The 21,708-nt window shown below is 43.7% G+C and overlaps 1 protein-coding gene across 4 annotated transcripts in view; it reads right to left on the reverse strand.

The window, feature by feature from the left end:
• Positions 1-21,708, reverse strand: part of LOC143339237 (ankyrin-3-like) — a 130,182-nt gene that overhangs the window by 95,593 nt on the left and 12,881 nt on the right. For 2 of the 4 annotated variants that reach the window (XM_076760361.1, XM_076760359.1), the window contains exon 1: positions 19,882-20,164. The exons of 1 other annotated variant lie outside the window; for it this stretch is intronic. In XM_076760361.1, coding sequence (XP_076616476.1) covers positions 19,882-19,947 — 66 coding nt within the window. In that variant the 5' untranslated portion in view covers positions 19,948-20,164. Of the gene's footprint in view, positions 1-19,881; positions 20,165-21,708 lie in introns of those variants that run through there. One more of the 4 variants, XM_076760393.1, reaches the window with a different exon arrangement.

Genomic DNA, 21,708 nt, shown 5'->3' on the forward strand with positions numbered 1-21,708 from the left:
TGTGTGTGTGTGTGTGTAACTCCTGTAAATAAAATGTGACTGATGTAGCACCGAGTGTCGTAAACTGACGGTTACTGTGCAGGAGCTTGTGTTTAGACACGTTTTAGCGACGTGGCTCTGCGGAGGGGGGCGTCAGGCCACCACTGTGTGTCCACGCTGAAATGTCTCCACAGCTTCTGGATGGATTGACTTGAAGTTTAGTGCCAACATTCATGTTCCCCTTACAGTGAATCGTTCCGACTTTATAAATGATATAATCATCAAATGTTAGCACGCTAACATGTTATCACACCTGGATAAGCATTATATTGTTGAACATCGGCATGCTAGCATTTCCCTGCGGTTGTTAGCAATTAGCTAAAAGCACTGCTGAACATTAGAGGACCCTCACAGAGGTGCTAGCATGGCTGTAGACTCTTAGTTGTGTTAAATTAAAAAGGGTTTTGTCAAACTTATCATATCTGCACTAGCCTTAAATATAGCCAAAGCATTGCTCTCACTAGGAGGATTTAACGGTAGCCCTATAATGGTACAATAACTAGAAAGGAGTGGAATCAGCCTGTTTCTCGTTTTCTGGCTGCAGAAGTTGTCCCAGACTGCACAGCTGCACACTGCAGCTGTTAAAGGTTACACTAATGCTGAGGAGGAAATCTACTGTAGATGTTATCAATCTGTTCAAACCTGCAAGGCTAAAACATATCATGTGTTTGTGAATGCTATCACCACTGATCACTCACTGCAAGTCCTTTTTTTAAACAATGTCAGCTGGTTGCACGTCTATAAAAATCCACCAGTTGATCGCGACAAACAGCCTTAAAAACAGAAGATATTTAGACGAAGTGGAAAGCCCACCTTACATCTGAGGCTAATCACAAACCAAACTCCAGTTAAGGCACTGTAATAAGTCATCAGTCAGAGAGCGACTTCAGATAGGATTTATTGGACTAATCCTCCATTATCTCCATCTGTAAGAGGAGCTTATGAACTGGATGTGCTGGCCCTTAAAGGCCTTCTGTCTGTGCTCAAACTGGGATTAACAGCAGGTGATTTCTCCGTACATGGATCAGAAATTTAAAACGAGCCTGACAAAAGATGATGATGTCTAAAGGTGTAAGAGTTTGTCTCGCTGTCTCTGGTGGCGTCTCTGCAGCGACATGACTCTTCTCTTACTTTACTCCCAGCCGTCCCAGCGTTTGTGCTCGGAGAGGAAACGGCACGCTCAGGAGGAACGTCAGGCTCGAGATGTGGGTCAGCAGCAGAGATGCCAGTCAGGTGCATTATTTCCTCCTTTGCTCGTTCATCATCTGCCTCTTTTTCCATCTCTGCCGCGCTTCCTTTTATCAGACTTTCTGTCGCTCTGCTGCTGATCTAACCACCGCTAATGCTAACCACCGCCTGCAGCAAACCGCTCAGCGCACACAACCATGAAACTGCAGTTAATCAAGTCATGGATAAGTGTGTGTTCGTGGCCCCCAGAGGGTCGAAATAATATTGCACTCCGGAAGGATGAACACAGCGAGCCCTCGGGGGGTAATCAGAGGATTGAGGCTCATTTCATGAGTGAAAACATGAATATCACAACATAAAAAACATCATCATGTTATTGACCAAGGTGAGCTGTTCACCTGCAACCACAATTAAAACCAAAGTCCTTCGGGATTTGTCTGAATTAGAGCTATTCTGATGGGCAATTTTTAATATTTTTGTGACTAATCGTTAATACACTGCTGACGGATGGAGGCTTTAAACACACAAGTGAGCGCGCACACACACACACACACACACACACACACACACACACACACACACACACACACACCTCATATACAGGCATAAATCCAAATGTGGGCCGTTGGTTGTGTTTGTTTGAGCCTAATGGATCAGGGACGGCAGTAAAAGCCCAACGATGGGAGGGGAAGAGAGGAAGCAGAGAGGGTGAAAGAGGACGAGTGAGTGTGTGTGTGTGTGTGTGTGTGTGTGCATGTGTGCGCCAGTTTCCCAAGCAATAACCTGGAGGAAGTTTATCTCCCTCTGAGGAAATATGATGAGGTGAAAGAGAGGGTAGTGATATTAAAACAGTAAGTAATCCTGGTTATGATAATGTTCAAAAACAAAGAATTCACATAAGAACCTGCTGCTCCACTAAGAGACAGATCATATTTCAGAGAAAAACTGCCTTCACACACACAAACACTGACATTCAGTCACTATTCCTGTGGTGTTTGGCTCCCTCTAGTGGCAACCTCAGACTTCACAGTTTATAGAGTATTTGTTAAATCTCTCAGGAGTTCACCAACACAGTGAATAATTTATTTAAACATGACTGGGAAGATGAGTGTAAAGCAATTTCAGCCACTGGAGTTACAGCCCTAATAAATGCTCTCGAAGTTATTGTGAAAATGTGAAATTAACACACAGTGATGCGAGTTTTCTGCCTCTGAGCTGAGATCAGAGCAATACAAGGAAACACTGAGGTGAGAACAGGTCAGAGCGGGGCGTTGGGGTGTGCTGCTTCCAGACTGTGATGGTTTGTCTGTGAAACTTAACACAAACCCTCCGCTGATTCAGCGCTAGAGGCACAAGCTGCAGTTCTACTTCTGTCCACTCGGGGGCAGCATCGCGCCGAAAGAAAAGAGAATCACAGGTGTTTGTAGGCAAGTTGATGCCTTTTTAACTCACGTAAAAAGACAAACAGGGGGTTTCATGAAGTGATAATACCGACTGAACCAATGGTACTAGAGTAAAGTATGTTTTTCAGGAAATGTGGTGTCTTCTTCCACACCAGCCTGCTGTCAGTCAGGCTACTTTTCTACAACCGGCTGCACCAATCCGACTGAAAAAAGACATTTTCATGCACCACCAGCACTCCCTCATTACTGATGTACCATAAATACATTTTAAGTGCATTGGATGCCAACTTTAATTTGACATGCGCTGCAGTTAGTGCTTCATTAGAATATAGAGTTCAGACCTACTGTATATCAATAAAGTCTGCACAGCACTCCAGTTAGCGCCGTCCAGCTGGACTGAAGCCCAGCTGACAAGAACACAAAGTGAGCAAACAGTGGAGCGCAGAGCACCGGCGGTCTACAGCGTTTTGTCCTTTTTTGTTCTTATATCTTACTCTTCTTCACGTGACACGTGGAACATCCCCTGCAGCTGTGTGTATATTCTCCTCACATCTGTTTTCTTCAGTGTGAACTGACGGGATCTTTACTGGACATTGTGGGTTTTAAAGCCATGAACATGCAGCTTTCTGTAATTATACTACTTGACTTGAATGTCATAGAAGGATCATTGGAAACGCTGTTTTTTCATAAAATGAATGGCAAATGTTTAATTTTTTACTGTTTTTTTGCATGCAGTAGCCATTATTTCTATTATTAAGCACAGAAAGTTGCTCCTGGAATGTGTTTCCACCTGCACAGAGCACCAGGTGGGTGAGGATTACAACACTGGGACATTAGCATTGTGTAATTTGATGTTCCATTAAAGTATACCTCGTGGAATTACTGCATTGTGGTTTCCTGCACTTCCGGGGGCTCGTGGTGTAGCCCTGTGTGGTGCCCTTAATCCAAATGGAGCTCGATGGAGTTAAAAACATCTCCATCTTCTCGGTCAAATTTCACTAATTTACCCTCCATTATGTCGCACCACAATATCTTGAATCAATAGGAAAGTACATCAAATTAGATTGATTGGATAATTAAGATCCACATCTCACCACGCGAGCAGAGATTCTTCACTCCCTTTAAGAAAAGCAGGATTTTAAGAGTCTCTATGAGTCTTGTTCGCTTATGTGGCCGATATCGAGCTCCGTTTGTTCCTTATCTTGTCAAAACACCAGTGAACCTGCTGATTGTTGAGGGACACACGGATGTCCTGGTGCGTCGGTCAAGCCTTACACTTCATCTCACTGGCAGGTGAGTGGCAGGTAACCCTTATATTTATACATCACGACGTGAGGGCGTAGACAGCCCTGCAACTGATATACTAATTAACAAAAACAAACATTTTAGGCCAATCTAAAGGCATTATAAGGCTGTGAGATGCTTCTGCTCTGCAGCCTTCAAACCCTAAATTACTGTAAAACTGTGTGACATTTCATGAAGGAAAACACGGCTGGAAACGAGCCCTTCACCTGAAACGACGTCTGAAGCGACGTGTGTGAGAGTCCGTGGAGGGCGGGGCCTCAAACAAAGCCAGACACTGATGCAGAAACTACACTGACGTCTTTAAAACACTTTCAAATATCAGTATCGGACTCAAACATGTCTGAGGATTGTCAGGCTCTCATAAATACAGAAATAAGCGGCTCAGGCCTGGAGGTGACGCTCTGCCATCACGTCTAAGAAGTGCTCTCATTGTTCAGACATAACATGGCCTCGCTCTCCCCTGGCTGTCTCTCTGCTCTGTCTGATGCAGTCACACGCTTCATATCTCCGGCTCTCAACACTGACAGAGCACAATCCCGACATCCAACGCAGTAAAACCAGATCAGGATACATGTAAGTGCATAATGTGGCACTTATATGTGCCTGCTGGATGCCGGCTGCAGTCTGCCGGCCTGCAGGATCACATTAGGACGGGAGGGAGTTTGGGTGTGGCTCGCCCATAAAAAAGATAAACGTCCATTAGGAACATGGTTGAGTTCATGTGGGCAGACGGATATAACGGCAGCCATAATGCACGCAGCCTCCCCGGGTCCTCCATTAGTACCGCAGCCGATGGCTTCTCAAATGTCAAAGCAGAACCGAATAATCACATCTGAACCAGAAAGTCCTGTTTCTCCAAAGACCTTTGGCCAAAAGCCTTCGCTGTGACGTGAGATGTAAGGATGGAGGAGGCGGCGCAGGTTACGTCAGGTGGCGAGAAATGATGTGCGGTCTCATAAACTCATGTTATACGAGCAGAGTGCTTATTGTTAGCCATCATTCATACATAATAAAAATGGCTCCTTGCCGCAGCAGAGCTGCCAGTAAAAATGATTTGCATTATTGACGAACATGCTGATTATTTTCTCGATGGATCAAGTATTCAAAACAGTCTGAAAGCTGATCAGATTTATCATCTCAAGCACTGATTCTTTCATCAGACAGTTGCTAGTGTAAATTAAAATGATAGGCTACAAAACGTGTTCATGTTTCTTTAAATAAGGTACAAACAGGTATCGTTCTTGGACTCCGTACAGGTGTCGAACGGTCACAAGGATCAATCAACTTCAAACAATATGCGGCGCTAATGGAAAAGGCGTGAACGCAAGGAAAAACGTCAAACTCCCCCTCACACCGAGATCCTGCTAACTGTTTCTAATTGGCCTCAGATCTCATCAGGACCAATCGAGGAGCTCCGCTCAGTGGCGACTAAGGTGCTGGTGAAGGTTAGTGTGTTATCACCACATTTCTCAGCACATTTCACCGTAACACACACACACATCCCCTCGTCTGTCCTCTGTCGTGAGAGCAGAGGGTTCATGGGACACGACGGAAAGGTCGGCTCCACCATAACGACGCCGAGCCCGGACTGAACCGCCCGTCAAGTACCTGCAGACGTCCCAGGTCAAAAGAGAGCAGGCCGAGGACAGGGGACGAAGGAGGGTTAACTGAGGGGCTGAGACCACAGTCAGGGGGAGAGAGACCATGACAGCCACTTACCTAAAAGAGAGAGAGAGAGAGAGAGAGAGAGAGAGAGAGAGAGAGAGAGAGAGAGAGAGGGGCCGATCAGCAGTGTGATAGAGAAAACGACAAATGACCGTCGGTCTGTGATGTTTACATCTGCCTGTTTATCGGTAACTGTCCGTCCGTCCGTCCGTCCGTCCGTCGGAGGTCAACTTCGGTCTCCTGCTGGCACTCTGCCAGCTGTCTCCACGGCAACCAGATACACGAGCCACAAATAGCTCCTCCGAGCAGAGCATCCCTCCGCTGTGGCGGGGCCATATCAAACCACATCACACCCCTTCACGTTTCACATCCCTCCGCAGCGGCAGATAGAGCTCATTCACGAGGGAAAACTCCCCTTTGCCATAATTCATGATATCTGCTTATTGTGAGCTTATATTTATTACAGAAAGGCCATTTTGGTGACATGTTAGATTGAAGTGTGCATGAATATTGATGCATATTAATGAAACCTGACTCTGTATAACCCAACCGCATTCTCCCTCAGCAAAATTCAATACGCACACAGTGACGCCGAAGCACAACCGCAACCGCACAAGTCATAAAGATGTCAAATAAAAAGTCACTCCTGTTTACATTACATCACACATGAGCAGTGGATTACACTGTGCTCTTATGTGAATCTCCGTTAGCTTTGACCAGAGCAGCAGCTACAGCTACTCGTCCTGCGGTCCACAGAAAGAAATCAGTTCATTCAAAGATTCATTTGGATAAAAGTGAAAAATAAGACACAGAACTTTGTTTTGGCGTTTTCTCGACTCCCAGGTTGGGAACTACTAAGTGTAAAGCTGCAACGATTAATCTGCAACTACTCTCCTGATAGATTTATTGTGTTGGTAATTTTGTAAATATTCCACATATTTCCTGCTTGCAGCCTCTCAAACGTGAAGATTTGTTGCTCGTCTTTGTTATTATGATTGGAGACTGAATGCCTTCGGGTATCAGACAACTGGTATCAAACAAACAACAGAAATCAGCTCATCTAAACGGATCATCTTGGGTATACAAGTATAAAATAATCAGCAGATTAATGAATAATGAAGATAACCATGAGTTGCAGCAGTAGATCTATGTACTAAAACACTCATGGAAGCAAAGGATGTTGTGTTTATTTTATATTTTACAACCACAGCTCGTCCTCTAATGAAAAAATGATGCAAGCTTCATAACTGCTGGGCGCAGACGGCAGGTCTACTGGGTTCCCTCGTAACAAGAACAAGCGCGGTCCAAGTAGTATATTTTTATTTTCAGCCTCGTAACGAGACGACATTCAATAAATGTTTCAGGCTCAGCGACGCAGCAGAAGCCCGACTGATCACTCGATTAAACCTCAAAAATCCTCCCTGACGATCATCTGAAGTGACACTTTCATCTGGTCGTGAGCAAATCTTGAAGCTGTACTTTAATCCATGCGGAATGATAACCCTCCCTGACATTATGAAGGTTAATTAGACGTGAACTTTCCATTATAGACTCTGATGGCTCATCCTAATCCATGTCTCCACACACATACAGCATGTATTTTCCATACACACAGAGAGCGTACTCGAGCTCAACAGGATGCAGCCACTTCAGGACGGGTATCCTGACCTAACTCTGGTGGGCATGCTCAGTAGAGATATGCAAATGACCCTGGCGATGACACTTTGGCAGGCTGTCATGGCAACACATCAAGTAGCAGGCATGTGGCCACTGGCAGGAGACAGAGGGAGGAGGAGGAGGAGGGAGAGGGGTGAAGGATGGAGGGAAAAGAGGAGTAGCAGGAGGTGAAAAAGCAATGAGAAATGGGGGAGTGAAAGGAGAACGGAAGCACCGGTGATGAGAAAAAAGATGAAAGAGAGGAAAATGTCAGGCGAGGGAGGTGAGAAGGTGATGAAGGAGAGCCAAAAAAGCAGCTTGTAAACTAGGCTAATGGGTCTCCAGGTGTCAGCCAGCATCTTTTTTCCCCATCAGTCAGGGACAGGTGTGAATAATAGATTAATCAATTACTAATTGTACCTGATCGATCTTTTTGTTTCCACCTATTCAATCCCTTTTCCTTGCAAAGTGTCTTTAAGTCTGTTTATGTGTGTCGTTTCTCCTAAAAGCCCAGTTGAACCTATGGAGGGCTCGTGTCACGTACGTCTCCAGACATCGTCGACACGCCGAATCATCCGTTAAATAGCCCCGAATTGGCCGTGTCACAGATGATGAAGAGCTCAGTTGAGTAAATTACATGATGATCTGAGAAAAAGCAGCATCTTTCCTGTCCGTCATGTCTCTGAAACATCAGAATGTGTGTGCAGAAAGGATGAAGTTGGGCCAAATTCAGACACAGATGCTGCACTGACATTAATATTATTGGTGGTCATGATATAATAATCAGCATCATAATATTATTGTGGGTTTTTTTACACTCGGCTCAGAAATGTGGTGTTTGCACCTATTTGTGCTTGAACTGTGCGATGAAACCGATCCTGTTATTGTGCACGTGTGCAAATTTTGTGCTTATCTTACATAGTGAATATTGGTGTGTGTGTGTGTGTGTGTGTGTGCGCATAAGTGACAGAGACAAATAGACCGAAACAGTGAGGCAGTCAGAGGGCACGCTGCCGTCTTTGATGATGTTCTGTGAGGTGTTCTGTTCGTTACGAGGATGCTGTTCGCACTAAACAAGCAGATTGTGTGTGTCTGTGTTTAGCTTAGCTGTCGTGGTGTAGCATGACATTATTGTCGATGGCACGGTTCACTGTAAGCACACACTGTCTTCATCAACAGTGTGCGCGCGCGCACACACACACACACACACACGCACACACACACGCAGACAATGATGACGTGCGTCTCAGTGTGTGTGAGGAACAGTCTGGGTATTTCCAGCAGGCGACCTGCCAGTACTCTCAATGTTCTAGTTCAGAAACCCCTCTGCCTTCTGCCTTTTCTCATCCTCCTCACATCATTACTGCACTTGTTCCTCTGCCTTTCTTCCTTTCTTTAGCTGTCATTTGTACTCTTCCATCTGCTTGAGGCGTTAACCCTTAAAGCAGCATCTGATTGACGTACGTCATGTCAGAAATCACCCCCCCCCCCCCCCCCAGTCATTACTCAGTCAAACCAGAACACACAGATCAATTTAGTGACTCCATGGCCACATAACACTTCCTGTTTACATCACCCAAAGCATGATGGGAACCACAGCGCAAAAAACATACCTATTCAATATGGAAATGAAATAAAAAAGAAGAATAGGGGTGACAAAATCAGTCCACTACTGAGGCTCAGACTGTCCACATTTTCCAGGAAAGCTGGTCGCTGTTAGCACTAAATGGGAAAACTTGAGTTAGCTAAAAACAACGGATAATGGTTAAATAGTTAGCTAAAGCTAATGGATAACAGTTGAACAGTTAAGTTACCTATTTATACAATGGATAAATGATAGAAACAGTTAGCTAAAAGTGATGGATAACAGGTCAAATAGTAGGCCAAAAGTAAAAGATAGTTGAAAAAATTTGCTAAAAATAGCGAATGAATGACTGAAATATTTGGATAAATGGTTGAAATAGTTAGCTAAAGGTAACGGATAACAGTTGAAATAGTTAATGTTAGCTAAAAGTAGAGGATACAGTTAAAATAGTTAGCTAAAAGAAAAAAAAAGGTAGTTGAAATACTTCGCTAAAAATATTCAATTAAAACCATTGAAATGTTCGTTAGCTAAGATTAATGGATAAACAGTTGAAATAGCTAGCTAAAAGTAATAGCTCGTTGAAATACTTAAGCTAAAACTATTCGATAAACAGTTTAAATGTTAGTTAGCCAAAAGTAATGGATGAGTGGTTCAAATAAATGCCAGTATCGAGGAAGGGGTACTTATCTGACAGGGCTTTGGGAGTACATGGTAGATAGATGAGTAACCTAATTTAACCCCATATTTAATAACCTAAGATACTGAATGGTGACTGTGCCACAAGCCTGCAAATAAAGGAATCAAAAACAGATGTTGACGTCCAACCTACATAACCTTCTGTCCACATTTCTACCACGTATATTTCTGCCTTTGTCTGTCTGCCCACTTTACTGTAATGACAGCAGACACAAGCAGCAATCAGCTTCTCGGCAACTGAAAATTCAGAGAGCAGGAAGAGGCAGCGACAGAGAGAAAGAGGAGGAGGTAATGGTGGACGTATGAGACAAAGGATGAGACGGAGTCAACAACGCACATGAATGAGGGACTGAAAGCGAAAGAGAAAATGAACACGGGGCTCAAAGGAGAGGAACAGAAAGAGAGAGCGAGGGAGCGAACGAACGATCTACAGGAACAAATATGACGGAGAAGAGATGGATGTTTTTCCCGAAATGATTACATCACCTTCTGCACAATCCTGTTGCCATGGCTACAGAGTCACATTAGCCTAATCATACTACCGTCTGACACCTTCACTCAGCCTTCATCCATCCCTGAACTCCAGGCTTTGTGTGTTTGACTGTCTGCCTCTTCCTGTCATCTCATTCGAATAAACGATCTATTTTCTGACTGCAGCCCCAAGGCCAGCGTAAGACCGCTTCACAGATATGATTTAAATGCACTTTGGAGATTGAGTTGGTTGCTAATTAGCTCTGCTGGGCAAGCTTCATTACAGGAGCACAGTTTGGTGAGATGCCAGCGTTGCAATGCACAGACTGTCCATGTCTCTGTGTACAGATCTCTTTTCAGCAGGGATGCTTTTAAGAGCTGCACAAATCTCCAAAGTGGTTAAAGAAGCAGTTCTTTAATCTAATTTATTTAGTAATCTAAAAACCAATAAGTAAAATATGCCTCTGATGTACGTTGATATTATATCATCGACACATATAGGTACAGGTCAGACAAAATAAGCATAATTTTGACTCCATCGCTGGGAAGAAATTAATCAGATAGAGCTGCTGTACTGCTGTACTGCTGTACTGCTGGTGCAGATGCTCAACGGCAATCTATAGCTGAAGCTATGCCAGCTTTTCTGCTACCGCGGCTCCTCCTGAGACCGCCGCCGCTGCTTACTCAGTCACTCCAACATTAAGCTAATTCACCAGCTATATGGCGTTTGTGCACATTTCACATTTCACTACAGTCTTTGACACAAAGTAATACGAGAGGAAGCTCACACTCAGCAAAACCCCGTTCAGCGATGGGATTTATTGCTCTCATACGTGCTGCACCGGCTCCACACATCAAATATAGATCAAAATTGAAGCTGTATGTTTGTTTTTAATACACTGAAACGAGCCTCGGGAATAAGCTATAAAAATGACGACTTGCTTAATATGTTCACCACTGCAGAACCGTACTCGCCTTACCTTCCTGATGTAAACTTATGTAGTTTAACCGGCTTTTAGCCCTGCTTGGAAAATGAAGTAAAGGGTCCCTAACTCCACTGCACACTACCTGCACAGCACCAAACAGCAGACAGGTACTGTTAGCGAGTAGCTGGTGAACACAGCAAAGCATTTAAAGCCAGATATTTCCTTCAGGAGCTGGCGGAGACCAAAAACAGAGTGTTAAAGTGAATACTGGACCACAAAAATGACTCCAAGTGATGCATTGTTATTCGCAATTGTTCAGATATTATCCTCATAAAGGTATCATTTGGGCTGTGTAAGACAAGTGCAATTAAATAACCATCATATATAATATATGAAGTGTTGGTCCAGCATCCTCAGACCTATATAGACATTTTTCTTTGCTTGGTTATTTAAGCATTGTTTAACATGGAGACCAATAAAGCCAAATAATTAAAACATGGCAGGCTGTTAATTGACTTTACATTCATCTGAAGATGAGCTAATCTATGGGATTACAGTTGGATATGGTACAGATATCTGTCTTGCTGAGGATTAGGAGTTGATTAAAGCGAAGATCTTGAAGAAACAATGTCTGCAGTCCTGCGTCCAAGTCAACTGCTGAGCAAGGCAAACACAGCAATGTACATTTGGAACTGAATCATCGAGCCCAGGCAATAAGCGCTACTATCTCACTTTATCCGCTCACCTCGCTCAACCCTTTCACCTCATCATATCCACTGAGCTCTGTCTCTGAATGTGTATGCGGTGAGAGAGACGGGGGGTAAAGATGAGAGACCTGTACATTGAACAAACCATGCTAACAGAGCAGGGCTTCATCCTGTTCCTGTGAAGTGTGAGAAATAGAGCCAAGCGCAGCATTCTGCTCCACGGCTGCCTCAGCAAAAACACAATATGTTGGCTCTAAAGGACCACGCTGGCAGGAACTCTCACCCCAAAGAATATCATCAGCTTCATTATACTGTGTGTACTCTGCTTATTTGGCTACAATATCCACCAGGACAATATAGAGGGGAGAGGGTGAGAATCACTGCATGATGAATAGGAAGGAATTGCAGCACACTGCAGAGTCTGCTTCTGCTTTACTGGAGAATTTCCAGCATGTGTACTTTTCTTACCATCCAGTCATCAAAACCAACTGGTTGCTGAAAGACGAAAATGAAGTTACGGCCGAGACTTTTTCATGTTCAGCCTTAAGTTGTTTTTTTTTTTATGATCGCATTTTGTGTGTGGGTTTTCTTCAGAGATTCACGGGTTGACTCAGCGGGCCAAACTGCAAACTATACTCTCACCAGGCAGAAAGCTTGAATTAAGCTCTTGAACTTTGATATGTATTATTCCAGCTTCTGTAACCTCTGCCATACAGACAAATCTTTCACTATCTAAATACTCTTTAGAAAACGTAGCAAAGCATTTAGACTGAATGGCCATTTTGTTTCCACTCCATTATTAGTTGAAGTCGCTGCCTTCTTCTCAGAGGCTGGACATCACATGTACAGATTCCTTCAATACACAAGTTATTTTATTTCTTCTACTAAAGCCCAGATCTTAAATGCATTAATGCAAAAGCATCTTCTAATGAGGAAGCCCATCAGCAATATTATAGATGTGAGAATACAGCAAACATCTTTACTAATTATTTTCCACTGATTTGTAACCATTTTAGCAAATCTGACAACTGATTGGCTCAGTACTCTCATTCACGAGCGCAACACCAGAGCTAATTAAGATGACTGACAAAATTTCAGATGTGGGCAGCGAATCAGAAGTCTAGAACCAGGCTATACAAATGGGTCTGATGATCTCCTGGGATCTCACTTTTCATTCAAAAATTAGACTTAGAAAAAGTTAAATATTGGAACTGTAATGGCCTGTGTGCATTCAAAATTTACAGCCTATAAGAGCAACAGACCATTTGAGGAGGTTTGCAGAGTGGCCCAGCATCTTGACACACTGCACGCCTTATTGACCTAAAAGGAAATGTACAGTAGCTAATTAATAAAAAACGAGGAGGACACCAGCAGGTTAAGTCGTGCCAACTGGATAATCACTTCACTGGAGCATCTGAGAAGCAGCGTGTGGAAGTATTTTGAGTTCCACAGCACAGATGGCAAAGTTGCAGTTTTAAGACTGTTTGCCAACTTTGTAAAAAGCAGCTGCTGTGCCCTACAACCACTACAAAAAGCCTGATAGTCACCACCCGAGTGGAAGCAGAGGCACCAGAAGCAAGTGGAGCAACGTCAAACAGGACAGCCTCATGTGCCTGCTGGTGAGCACGTCCATGCGCTTTGTTCCAGGAGAAAGTTTGCAGGATAAAGAAATGCAGCCAAGATATAAAATCCCAAGTGACACTTGGTGAAAAGGTGAAAGGCCATGCAAACACTCGTTTTCCACCTGTGTTTCTACTTCATCTCCACCAGAATATAAGACCAAAGCATGGGGAATAAAGTGCTGTCTGCCCTAACATATATTCAGTACACGGAGAACCAATAATGTACAAACGTCCCTGGTGGCTGCAGTGCCTCCTGGTGGCGCCAAATGGTTCCCCTGTTTTCACTCCAGTGGTACATCCTGCTGGGGGTGTTACTTGAGGATAACATTGCCGCGTTCACGAGCAAGCCAGCAGAATTTTAGAATGGAAATGTCATCAGTTAATGTTACACTTTGCAGCCAACACTTCCTGCTTTCTGAGAAGGGCCTGCAATATGGCACCCATAGTACAACCCGGCCAAACTCTATCAATGGCTTGTGATAGTGCCCAAAGTGTAATCGGGTTTCCCTGGCAATGTCTGTCAGGAGTGATGAACTGTAGCAGAGGGCGGCCAGCTCCATGCTCGCGAAATGCTGTGCACCGGGCATTCCAGCTGGGATTAAACCCTGGTATAGAGTAACCTGTCTGACTCCACCCAGCACCACCCACTGGAAGAAGAGGAAGGTCTGTCCAGCACAGTGTAAGAGCAAACATCGTTCAACTGCATAACAGAAAAACAATGATTCCACGTGCTTTCATCTGCCTGAGATATGTGACCATCTCTGCCTCACCAGGCTGGGAAAGATGCCACGAGACAGGACCAGAGACAAACTAAACTCTGCAGGTGCATTAGCATCAATATGTCAACTAGCCTTATGCTGAACTTTGTATAAACACTACTGCACGTTGTGAAGAGGTTGAAATGAGTACAGAACATTTAAAGGGAACAGAGTTCACACATCAGAGTCTGTTAACTGCTGCATGATATGTAGAAAATAAAAGTAAATAAAAATAGAAAATAAAAGTCCGGCCGAAGCTGCGTGAAACCTGATAAACTGCCTTGAGTGATGTCACTTGAGTCAACGTCGGAGTCAAAAAGGAATGAGCTATATCGGACCTCCGCAGCGCTAGGCTACATTAGCCAATACTAGCATAAAATACCCAAATCTTAGCGGCCAAGTTGCACAGTGGGTAATGTAGGCATTCAGTTTTATCAGCAAAGAAGAATACGTGGTACAAAAGGATGCTATCGCTGCTTCTGCTGCATCAATTTTTGATTTTCTTTAACTGCCCATCATGAGTCCATCGAGATTATAGGAGCTAACTGGTGAAGTACTTGTTTACTGACATTTTAGACAAAGTAATTCTCTGCTGTTGTCGCCAGTCCAACCTTACTGACCACGACCTCAGCCCCTTGAGAAGGACTGTCCTACAGCAGACTTTGTACGTTCACACAAGACAGCGAGATTTTCATATTCAAAACACAGATTTTGGGTTTCAGCACAACTGTTCCTGTTGAGAGTACGTGAACAAAGCTTCACATAGTAAAAAGAATGAATGACTGCAGGTCCATTGGCCACATACATATAAAGAGAAACCAATAAATATTTCTGTATTGATCTGACAAAGCATAATTTTCAGCTAATAGCCCTTTTTCTTACTCTGCACTTCGGATAAATCAGATTGCCAGTGTGCTGGAGCTACCACTTCATGCCTATTGAAAGCATTGACAGTATTGACATTGGAGAGGGTGTGGGTTGAAAATGACTGAACGTGGGCAGTCATGTTACATAAGCAATAGTCCACTTCTCTTACTAAAACAGCACAAAAACACTGATACACCATGCATATATGTGCTGCTCACCTCCCTCTAACAGATGGGATGTTTTACTGAAGTGGAGTTGTCATTATTAGAGGGCAGAGAGCTGCTTCTGTTAGCTGCTCACAGGAGTAAAAACAGTTCGAAATAATCACCAATTCTGATCATTTTGATTATATCGCATCATACTCAGATTCTGATTCTAATTATTAGCATACACTGGTACTGTACCGGTGTTAAAATAAACTTTTCATCCATTTTTAGAGCAACATGCAACGGTTTTGGGCAGATTATTTGGCATTTGGGTGTCACCTACACCTCCACACTCTCTTGAGGTATTTCTCAGTACCAGCGGTTTGCCTGAAAGGGTCCTCTGTCCCCGTCTTCCTGTTCCCCTCCTCGGTTACAAGACTCAGCCGGACGGGCTTTGAGTTACACAGTAAAAATGTAAAAGGCATACCGGGCCTGTGCATGCGTGTGTATACTGCACACACACACACACACACACACACACACACACACACACACACACACAGAGCGCAGGGCGTGAGAGCCCATATCAGTTTGTTTTCATCCTCTTAGTTCAGTCTGAGAGTCTGTTTACATGAAGCACTCCAGCTAACACTAAGACCTCCAGCTCGAAACCAACTTCATATTCAGCGTTGAGCTGAATGCAGCTTCTCCACCTGATGACTAACTTCCACAGCTCCAAACTGGTTCTCTCACTTCCTCCTTCTCCCAGCGGGTCTCTGGTTGTCATAGCTACATCCATTAACACACCTGCCAAGCTCTAAGGTCCCCCATGTCTCTCTCCTCCTTTCTCCCTCCCCTCGCTCCTGTTTCTGATAGTCGAGAATGGTGGCATGTGATTTCAGCTCCAGCAGACAGACGAGGAAAACAAAAATGCAAATGAAGGATGTGTCATATTTTCTGCGCCACTCACATGAATTTCTGTCCTCAGAAGCGAAATAACAGGATTCAACTTTTGTGACCAAGTGATAACTTATTGATTTATGTTGGCCATGAGAGCTAATACACAGAAAACACAACCAAATACAGAAAACAACCGTGTCCATCACTCTTTAGTGTCCCCTGGAAACAGCTTCCATGCCGCCTGTATTTGGTTGCGTTTCCAGTTTTCACTGCAGGTTTCTGTGTTGTCCAACTGTAGATAATATTTTTTTTAAATTTGCTTGTATTTTCTCAGTTTGCATGTGTTTTCTTAAGTTGCAGTGTGCTGAGCGCTCAGGGCCACCGTACTTGTTACTAAGAAAGCACTCAGAGATCATCACCAACACCCCCGCGAGGGCGAACCATTTCTAATTTTACAAAGAACAGATAGCACACTTCATTTCATTACAGTTAACAACAGATCATTTTGTTCTGCATTCTGCATCTCAAGTTAGGCTTGAAAACATCTAATATCTAACAGAAATTAGCCTTTAAAAGGGCCTAAATTACAAATTAAGGATGTGAATTAAGACATGGGGTAAGGAGGATTAAATAGTCTTGTGTTGCATAATGGGAAATGTAGGATCCAGTGTTTCTGGAGCTTGACCAGTAGGCTATCAGGGAGGAAAAGTCAGGATATCTCGGCCTCTGCTGCTTTGATTTTATCAGCCTTTTCTTTTAATCTGCTCTTTGGACGTTCACCAACTTTAAAAATGCTGGCCGCACACCAAAATTCATGACTTCGCTTTCAACTAAATTGCATTTAAAAGCTCAATTTTTGGAAGTGGAGCAAAAACATAATGTCCACGGTGGGGCTTCACTACTCTCATTATTGTCACCTTAAACACATCAAGCGTTCAGCTGTTCCTTTGTGTAGGATGTGATGGTTCATCCACATCAGTGCTGCTGTGTGCTTAGCAACAGGTGGAGAGAGGAGGCAACACCTCAGAGCAAAAACACGTTCCTCTCCTCCCTCTTTCAAATCACTTTCCCTTCTCCTGATCTCACTACTTATCTTGTCTGCTCGCTCCTTTAATAGCCTTCCTCTATTTTTCCTCCTCTTCACTCTCTGCCTACCCTTCTCTTCATCTTCCTTCCTGCTTCTTCCCTAAAATAGAGCCATCAAGCTCCTTTTCGTCTACTTTACTTCCCCGTGCACTCGTCTTTTTCATCTGCTTTTGCTGTCTTCTCTCCTCTCTCCCTCCATTACTCCCTGACTGTCTCTTCTCCACAGGATCACGGCGACACAACCGTCATCCCTCATCAGTCGAGACGCCGTCTCACAACACAATCGTTCCAGCTCTCTTTTGTCTCCTCACTTCATCATTCCCTCTCTTTCTCCTCTCCTCAGCTCCCATTCATCCTCACTCTCTCTGCTCCTCTTTGCTTTTGTTTTACTCCTCCATCTCTTCTTCCCCACCCTTTTAGACTCCTCCTCTACTTTTCTGGTCCTTTCTCTCCAGCTCCCTCTACCCCCTCCTGCATCCTCCAAAAAGAATAATTAATCTCCAATGTGATGGCGAAACATAAACAGATATAAGCCAAAGGACAGAGCATCAATATCAAAAGACGCACTAAATCATATAGACTGTATGTCGCCTTCTTTGTCTGCGGCAGCCAAAAACACCTGTTGCACAGAATAAACAGAGAGGACTGCAGCGTGTGTGCAGGGAGACAATTAAGAACAGCTGACTAAACATAAGGCTGAATCTTATAGAATCAAGGTGCTTAGCCAGCAGCCTCTTTCACAGCAGCAGGCTCTGCAAAGGAGCACACACATACTGTATATACAGAGCCATCAGGGCATAGAAACACACACCACAGACACAGGAGGACAGCAGGTTACTGTCCTCATGAGGCATCAGACTTGAACACCTTCTTTTTGGTTTTGATTGATTGAAATGGATCCAAAAATTGACAAGACCTGAACGCTAGCGAGAAATGTGCAGTCAGTCTTCTTTTAATCAGTTTTTTGTAAAAAAAAATTTCAGAATTCTGCTCATTTGGAGGCACTTAAAACAGCTAAATTAATGAAGTGCCAAATGTCACTTTGCATTAATCTTTTCAGTTATACTTTATTGAACTTTGACAAGCAAACTGGCACATAGCCCTGTTGACAGCGCTAACCTTTCAGGGAAGGGAGTCAAAACTGGGACGCTATCGCAGATTTTTTTTTAACTTTGCTGGAGTATAAAGTGTTTCACAATAGAGAGGCAGTTTGAAGATAGTTATAAGAAAACGTAAAGAGTTTGTAGAGCGAGTACACCTTTTAAATAAACACCATATAGTTCAAGCCAAGCTAGCTAAGGAGCTAACGTAGCTAAGATAAGAGTCAGACACTTTTTTGCTAACACTGTATTGAAATTTAATTTTAACTAGTAATATTTCTTCTCTCCTGTCTAACTGAACATCGTTTTTATAAAATTCTTTAGCTTTGTTGTCATTAGAGTCAGCAAAAGGACGCTATCGTGTTAGCATGTTCCCGGCAGACTAGCGTGGTAGCATGTCAGCAGTTAGCCCACCGGCTAGCCCTGTGGGGAGTCACCGCGTCACTTTTAGACAATTGTATGTCAGCCAAGATCATGTAAGGATGTTTGTCTTCAGGCAACATCTAAAATCAAAGGAATTAAAAGTAAAATCGAGGGAGGGTTGGTACCTAAACAACACTCAACCCTTGACCCAAATACTAATCTTATTCTCATATTATCCCAAACATCTTATTCCAAACACAGGAACCTCCTTTTTCTAATGAAATCCAGCAAATATACCCCAAAAATGATGACTTTTTTCAGATTCTCTTTCTCATACAGACGTGTTTTTGTGGCATAAACAAAGGCGACACACACACACACCCACTCATCCAGACAGCCAGCTAATGTAAAACCATAAATCTAACGTCCTTGCTAAGCGCAGGAAAACCCATTTTAATCACGGACTGGCTGCCGAGAAGGCATTTTCTGCATGATCATCGCGACGAATTGTGGCTCATTCATGTTGTCACGCTGCCAGATGTTGCTGTGGATTCATCATTTCCCATTTTGCCGTTACCATGAATTTGAAGGAGATGTTATCAGAGCAGCTGAAACAATGAGAGAAATATCTGTGGGAAGATGTTGATTCATCCACAGACACATCAAGTGTCTCTTTCACACTCTGATCGTGACCTCCCCTCTTTGCTCCCACTTTCACCTCCTGTCCTACTTCTTCTTCTTCACCTCTCCAGTCCATCCTTCCCTCCTCTCCCCTCTCTTTTCTCCCTTTTTCATCCTTTTATTTCCTGTTTGGACCTCGTCTTTCATTGCTCTCACCGGGGACATTACCAGGTTAACAGGTGCTTGATGCCTGCCGTCGACAAAAACTTCAAATGAACAAAAGGAGGAGATGCTTTGAAATAAGAGGCAGGATTTTACATTTATTTCTGGATATATCTCCCATGAAAAGCATCATCGCATCACAAATGTTTGTCCTCTGTATGAGTTTCTCCAATAGGCAACCTGCACACAATGAGCATTTCGACAAAAACTATTATATTTAGAGGGAATAAGCTGCCATTTTTTATTAAATGAGTGGAGAACAAAAGCCCAACTAGCCATTAGAGTCCCTGCTATGCCGTGATAGTGCTCGGTCATCAAGTCGCCAGTTAACAAAGGCTGACAGCGACCACAACAAAAGCTGCTCTCCATCAACAAAATACACAACTTTCAGCGAGGAAATACGTCCGAAACACATGAAAAGAATCGAATGATCTTCCCGTGGTGTCAAAACAGACACAGATTCTCTAACTTTTGTGTGACAGATGCATTTTATCAGCTGAAGCAGCCTCACCATGTTGTTTACAAACCCAGCTCAGGCTTAATGAATCCTTTTACCTTCTTTCCTTTCTTCTTGCGATGAGCGGACTTCCCCGTAGACTTCTCTTTAACCTCCTCGCTCATTTCAGCAGCTGTCAGAGTGTGTGTGTGTGTGTGTGTGTGTGTGTGTGTGTGTGTCCCAAACAGCTGTGTGTATGAGCCCAAAAAAAAAATAAAAATGGGGTTTTAATCCAGCATGGATGAGCGGAGAAGAGTGGAGTGGCGGCCACTCTCAACGTGCACAGCGACCAACTCGCTCAGCTGCTCACACCCACTTTCACACACACACACACACACACACACATACGTGCGCACACACACACACACACATACACACACACACAGTCCGCGAGGAGAGGAGCCAATGAGGCTGGCCGGCTGAGCGATGGAGACACACATTCTAGTTCTTTCTCTCTGTCGTTGTGTATTTCTTTTTCTTTCTCCTTTACACACACACACACACACACACACACACACACACACACACACACTTCTACCTGTCCGTGGCTGTGGTTGCCTCCCACACACTCCACAAGTGAGAGCAGAGCTGCAAAAAGCTACGGGGGCTTGAGTATTAATAGCAATCAATATCAGCTCATCGGCGCTTGCTAATGTGCATGCGTGTGTGTTTGTGTGCGCATGTGTGTGTGCATGAGTGTGCGTGTGTGTTACTGTAGAGCACAAAGAGAGAAAAGATGGTGTGTTTCTTCAACAAGTTAAAATGGAGAGAGGTTTGTTTCTGCAGATTAATTTTGTGTTTACGTTTGAAAATGTGCGTTTGTTATCATGTCGGATATATTCTGAACGATTTTGAATTAAAAAAAAGACATTCAATAAACCAATTTCTAATTAAATTATCTTTATTAGATGCAAGGGCTGAACAAGTAATCATGTGACGGCCCAACAGCCCAAACTTCACAATGAATAAAAATAAAATAATTCAAAGGAAAGGAGGGACTTGTATATACTGTTGGGGGGTTCATTCACAATAAATCATCTTATTTTAAAGGCTCTTCAAATGTTTTTGTTTGCAAAACTTCTATCTGTAAAGCGTTGGCTCTAAAGAAGTCAAACATTCGGCCATGAATTTTTAATCTGGCCTCTAATCTGGTCACAGACAGACTTTCAGACATGGAGGGGGACGAAGAGCAGTGAGGTGACTTAAACGCTCCTGATGAGTCACTGGACTCCCCCTCAGTCTGTCTCGCCTGTGAGTCGGTCAGTGGCTGGCAGCGACAGACGAGTCCATACGTTTATCAATAAGAGTAATGTAAGAAGAGAAAGGTGAGGAAGAGGGCGAGAGAGTGATGGATTCACGTTGGCCAAGCAGGCTGAACATGCCTGAACAGCCCCCCATCACACCCCCCTCTGCCTCTCCCTTATCAATAATGAACAAAGAGAGGAAGACCCCTGGTGGCAGATCACTGCTGTGGATCATTGCTCTTTGTGTGTGTGTGTGTGTGTGTGTGTGTGTGTGTGTGTGTGTGTGTGTGTGTGTGGAGATTATGCCAGCGTGAGCCAGTTTGCCCAGTACAATTATAACTGTATGATCCATTGAGAAGCACAGGGATTCGAGGATTGTGTTCAGGGCTTTTCATTATTGTTATTGCTCTCTATGGAAAAAGGTGCACACACACACATGCACACACGCACACACACACATGCACACCCACACACACACACACACACTTAGCTGAAATAAGTGCAGACTTGTGTTATATTTCACAGGAGCTCAGTAGAGATGATGTTAATCATTGCTTCATGTGCTCTTAGTGTCAGAAGTTTTAGTGCAACACTTCCTGTTTGAACTGAACAACGCAGCCTGACATCTAGTGGCCGTGGTTC

The sequence above is a fragment of the Chaetodon auriga genome, chromosome 20 (assembly GCF_051107435.1).
Source record: "Chaetodon auriga isolate fChaAug3 chromosome 20, fChaAug3.hap1, whole genome shotgun sequence".
NCBI lineage: Eukaryota > Metazoa > Chordata > Actinopteri > Chaetodontiformes > Chaetodontidae > Chaetodon > Chaetodon auriga.